This window comes from Convolutriloba macropyga, chromosome 1, assembly GCF_964194025.1.
Source record: "Convolutriloba macropyga chromosome 1, txConMacr16.3, whole genome shotgun sequence".
Taxonomy (NCBI): domain Eukaryota; kingdom Metazoa; phylum Xenacoelomorpha; order Acoela; family Convolutidae; genus Convolutriloba; species Convolutriloba macropyga.
The window spans coordinates 84059167-84065166 of NC_134468.1; the positions used below are offsets into that span (position 1 = coordinate 84059167).

The 6000-nt window shown below is 31.9% G+C and overlaps 1 protein-coding gene across 7 annotated transcripts in view; it reads left to right on the forward strand.

Moving 5' to 3' along the window:
* Positions 1-6000, forward strand: part of LOC142352245 (uncharacterized) — a 123234-nt gene that overhangs the window by 51867 nt on the left and 65367 nt on the right. For all 7 annotated transcript variants that reach the window (XM_075404766.1, XM_075404724.1, XM_075404716.1 and 4 more), the window contains exon 4: positions 3015-3156. In XM_075404766.1, the coding sequence (XP_075260881.1) occupies positions 3015-3156 (142 nt within the window). The remainder of the gene's footprint in view (positions 1-3014; positions 3157-6000) is intronic.

Sequence of the window (6000 nt, forward strand, 5' to 3'; positions counted from 1 at the left end):
AAATATTTATAACCTGAAATTCCAAATATTTGGTGTCTGCTTTTGACAATGCATGTTTTTTTAATAGCCGCACAGCGGTAGCTGGGGCTATTTTTGGCCTTCTCTTGGTTTTTTACAATTAAAAGAATTTGAATTGTATTGGGTCGCTGTCTTTTTACGACTCGAAGAGAAGTATTGGAGAAGTCCTTTTTTAATCAATTTTATTGGAGTGAATTTTGAAGCGCGAAATGAAACACGTGAAAAAATTTGGAGTGATTTTGTTGCTGAACAAAATGAAGAGAAGAGCGAAAAGAGAGTGGTTTTTGTTCATACCGCTGTTTTTGAGAGAGCGAGAAATTGATGTGTGAAAAAATTTTCTCTAAGCGAGCAAAATTTTTTTGTTCACGTGCGGCTTTTAAAAGCAGTTTTTTGCAACTTTTGATGGTTATGAGGTTTGATTATGATATTATGCAAATTTTAGGTTTGTTTTGATAGGAATTGAAGGTTTCAAATAATTGATTTCAGCTAATGCTAATTTGGAGATTTTGATCAGTTTTGCTGACATTTAGACGCAATTTAATGATTTTTTGCCTGTTTTTTTTTGTTTTAATGCTTTAAGTGGGATTTGGATAGAACCTTTTTACCTAATGAGTTTTCAAAATAACAATTGACTAAAATTTTTGTGTTATAAATCTTTTTTTGCAGAAAAATTGGGAAAATTTAAAAACATTTTTTCTTTTTTTTTGCAGTTTTAATTTTTTTAATCTTAGACAAGCTTCTCAGCCTATTATAACTTGCCCATTGTTTTGCAAGCTTTTCATTGCTCTAATTTTAAAGAAACTTTATTTGGCTTTGTTTCCTTGTATTAATAAAAAAACTCATGTTAAAAAACTCAAGTTGTTCTAGTTTTTTTTTGTTGAATTTGTTTTTGAATGCCTTTCTATTCTTCCTTAATTTTTTTATGGTTTTTGTGGAGGTTCAGGGTTAACAATAGTTGTTCTAATTCTTTAGTCATAAATATGGACAATTTTCTCCTTCGAGTTGTTTCCCGAATTCTTCCGGCTATGTTTTTTTTTAAGATGTGTTTATACATGTTTCAATGACTTATATCTTTCAAAAGGGGATAAACAGGTAAAGCCCATCGGACATTAAGTTTCATTAGAGGCCCAAAATGGACGTTAGTAGTTCTGCAAGTGCTTAGAGTGTTGCAGCTGCTGGGAGGGCCTCAATTTAAGGTTTAAAGTTCATTTTTAGGAGTTTTTGTTCTCAAAATGGTGCATTTTTTCAAGTTTTTTGTGATTTTTTTTTAAATTTTTTGCTTGATTGGTTTTAGGTTAAAGTTTTTAAAAGTTTTTGAAGGTCTTTTGCGAGACAAAAGTACTTGTTATGACCGTTTTTATGAGCTATATGTTTTGGTACTACAAACATAAACACACAAAATAACACTAGTTTTTGCACATTTTTTCAAGTTTTTTTGAAAATTTTTGTCATTTTTTGCATTTTTCCAGCTTCAGGGGCCAAAGAATCTCCGTTAATACTTGATAATAGGGCATTGAATAGTTTTTAGTGATAGTGGAGTGGTTTTCAACATTTTAATGTCTCGAATTTTACCATTTTTTTTTGAAAAAGTCTGCAATTTTTTTGAGGTTTCCTTAAGTTTTTGTCAATTTTTAGTATTTGTCCATTCCCAAGTGCCAGTAAGGCTATTCCAGGCTCTGCAAAAAATTTCTGCATAGTTGTTAGTTTTCAATGGATTTGTTTTCAACAAATTAACCTTTCGGATTTTGAAAATTTTCTTATAAAACTTGCAAGTTATTAAGTTTTTTTTCAAAACAATTGTCTTTTATTCAGTTTTTCTCGCCTGAGTAGCCAGATAACCTCATACATGGTTTGATAGTATGATTGTAAATAGTTGCTAGGGGGTTATTTAGATGAGTTTCAACATTTTTATAGAACGAATTGCTGTTTATTGAAATTTGAAATTTTTTTATAAAATTTATTGCCTATCGATCTTTGAACCAATTATTTTTTAAGGCTTAGAATTGGTTTGCTGGTTAGCCTCTAGAGACACCAAAATTATTTCTTATGAAATGATTCTCAAGATAAAAATATTACGATTTTCAGCGACATTTCAAATGTTTTAAAATTTAAAGTTTCAATTGTTATCATTTTTTTTAGATTTTGAAAGTTTTCGAGTTAATCGATCTTCAAGGGCCAATGAATTTTTTCAGGCCTTGCAGATATAAAACTGCACCAACCTCAGAAACAAAACTTGGTTTTGAACATATTTTTGAATTAGGTATAATTAAAGGGATCAAATTTTGCCTTAGGGTTAAAAGCTTCAAAGTTTTATCAATGATTATATATTTGTTTAGTTTGTTTCATTGTTTGTTTCTCGATTTTTTGAGATGATTTTGTTTGTGTTTTAACTGGCATCATTGAATTGATCTGCTGGTCAGTTAGAGCAATTCTAAGTTTTTCATTCAATTCTTTGAATTGTATTTCAGGACTTGTCCTGCTATGTTTTTTATTTCGTCGTCAAGATTTTTGTTACGACCATATGACGTCACAGCCACTTTTTGTTTATTCGTTCATGCAATTTCAACTGAACTGCATGCGTGACGTCATTTTTCGCTCTTAGTGGAGCAAGTTTTTTTTGTTCATTCGCGAGATTAAATTTTTGGTCGCACTTGACTTACCTCACTCTCAAAAAAATGACTTCCTCACTTTGAAATTGACTTTTATTTACTTTAATTCAAAGAGATAAGGTCAAATGAATGTGTGTCACTCTAAATGAAGGTTATTAGAAAGCAGCTAATAGAGGCAGCAAAAACTTATACAGATTTTTAATAAAGATATAACATATTAGCCTTCAATGAAAAGACGAATTTTTTTGGTCTGTCTTTTTACTGTTTTCTTGAGACTGCAGATCTACGAATCTATTGCGGCTACTTTCTGGCAATCTGCCAGCTATGTTTATAGAATTTGTTCCTTTAAATGGCTAGATTTCTGGGTAAATATGTCAAATGTTTTAGCAAGTTGATGACAAGTTGACGGATATCATTATGACGTCAGGACAGCACCGCGTGAGACCCAAAACGCTACCATTAGCTGAAACACCAGACACAATTGATGAAATTGCAACAAAATCATCGACAGTTCGACGCAAGCGCAGAGGTACTAAGTTATTCCGATGCCCTCACTTATAGATAGTAAGGAAAGAGTGCATGTTGAACTTGTGTTGAAATTTTTGAACAAGAGTGTTAACATGTTGAATAAATATTCTTTAGGAGACCAATCAGGGGTTGCGCTCCAAATACGGGTTGGTTACATTTTCAATGTTAAAAATGGAGCTCAGTATCGAAAATAAGTGAGTTTACCCAAAAATATATGCAATGGTAAACGACATTACGTGGCCAATGTCCGAAAATTCGAGTAATTATACTCGATTTTGTCGGGCTTTTTCCCAACCCATGTTTTAAGATTAGAGTTGTAAGCGTGTATGACAATGAAATAAATTAGGCTAATTTGGTTGAAATTTACATTAAAATTGGATATAAGTGTTCTCACTTTTCACAAAACAAGCTTTTGGCGCTAGCGTGAACACTTGGGACAATCTATTGCCAAGCATTTCCTAGCCATAAGTCTCCAGTTTCCAAACTATATGTGAAATATTTCGACTTCACCATTTCTAACGGTTACAGTATCTAATTATGAGAAAAAAGAGCCTAATCGATTTTTAATATCAGAAAATTTCCTCTCAATACTATTAGTGGATTAGGAAAACAACAAGCAGTTTTACAATTACTTACAGCACTATTCACATGAACAACTTATTCTTTGGTTTCGGTCTCAATTATTTGCTAATAAAATTCGGCAATAAAGTTTTAGGCTTACATGTACAAATTGGTTGCTATTTCTCGTGACAAAAGGTAAGCTTTTCTTACGTTATAAGCAATTTATTAAATGCTCTCGAATAAATTTTAAAAGAATTTGTTTTAAACTTGTTGATTTTTAATGCATTTTTTGCTTGGTTGTGCAGCGTTTTTGGTTCTAGAACATTCTTTGAATTCTTGAGTGACCTTTTTTCACGCTTGAGTTCTTCGCATTTGAGTAATTTAAGTTGCTCGCGTTGCCACGCCAATATAAAGGTGATTGTGAGAGTGAAATAAAAATACACCCTTCTAGTTAAAATTTCCCGCCTGTAGTTCGAGAGGAATTCCTCCGAAGTTGTTCAGTTTATGTTTTCCAAGTTTTGCGTAACTTAATCACATCGTCGAGAGTGGTATGTGAATCGTGAAAAGTAGGGCCACGTTTCCACAAATCGTAAAATTTATTGAAATTTGCCATTTCGGACCTTGGCCAAGTTATGGATAGGAATCAGGCGCCAAACTCTGACATCGACCCAAAGATAAATTGCACAAATGACAATTGTTCTGAAGAGTGCAGCAAAATAAAGAATTACATAAAAAACGCAAAAAAATACCCTACTTTGAAAATCTAAAACAAAATTGGATGTTTATCATTGAAGTTGTCACAGAATCAGAAAATTGGACTAGATAATTTAGAAAAAAGTAAATGTATTTTTACAGCATAATAGAAAAAAAGAAAGCTTGCCATGTCATCAGCCCATCAAACAAATTATAACATCATGCTTTTAAACAACTCAAGGAGTAAGAGCCATATAGTCAGCAGTCTGATTATAAATAAACATCTGTAAATATCCTTAGTGGGCAGCTGTTTGAATAAACTTGAACAAAATTTCAATAACTTGAGCGGTTTTCAGTTTAAAGAATTTGGTAATCGATTTTAGTGAAAGAAAAAAGAAAAGTGATGAAAAGTTTGAAGAGGTAATATAATAATTAGATAAATGTCAGGCTGAATAAAAACTTAAATTATTAATACAAAAAGACTCTCCCTAAACAGCAGTTAGCTACTGAAGAATCCAAACGCTCGCCAGTCATTTGAGAGCACATTTCCAGTCGTAAGTTGGTTATAATTAGTAAAGGCAGAGCAGAGAAAATATTTAAAGTAAAGTAGATGTTTTTTTCAAAAATGTCGATGCAGAAAAAACAACGCCTTTAAAATTCCCAACATGATAAGTAAATCTGGAAATCAATATTTCAGAAAAATCAAAACTTGAGAATAGTTTTTATTGATTTCTTTTTTTCAGTATTTTGAGTTTCCTGCTGTCTTCAGCTATTAAAACAGAGCAAGTCCCAACTACTTTGTCCAGAAAACGTGGTTCTAGAAAATTCTGACTTGATGAAGTGAAAAATGCCAATCTACAAGTAACTGACCCTCATACAATTTTTGGGATTACGAAAAGAACAGAAAAATTAGACTGTATAGTTAAACAATTGGTTTTATTTGCTCCCAAAGGAAGATTGGAACATTTACTGTAAACGTGTGTCTGTTTTTTCTTTTTATCGAAACAAAATCTATCAAATCAAGGGACTCATAGCTCTGAAAAGTATAAAAACTGTCATATATAATTAACTAAGAGGGTCTAAATGAAGAGTTGCTTCACTTCATTTCGCAGTCATTATGAAAAATTAAAGTTGTGCAGAAACGCACACTCTTAATAAAAATATATCACAGTTTACATAATTATCCTCGTGATCAAACCAATGCTGTCATGCACAACTAAGAAAATCGGATCTTGGGTTTTCTTAAGCAGAAAAACCTTCCCATTTTGTCGAAAATGATTGTCTGCATCTAGCATAGTTTGTTACAGTTCTTATTCTAATTTAATAATCTAAAGTCCAATTATAGTAAAAAGTTGTTGTTCGACGGTAAATAGAATTTCAAACTCAACTGATAGGTTTATTATAAAGTTAAATCAAAGCTTTCAGGTTTTAAACACACAAAATAGTACTCAAGTCTGTCGGTAGGCAGTAGTTGTATATAAGGTCGTAAAAGGTTTTTGTTATTTTGGGCAAAACATTTCACTATTGGATACCGATTTGTGCCTCACTTTTAAAGTCAACTCAATTGGGCGTTTCTTTCGTTCAATTACTT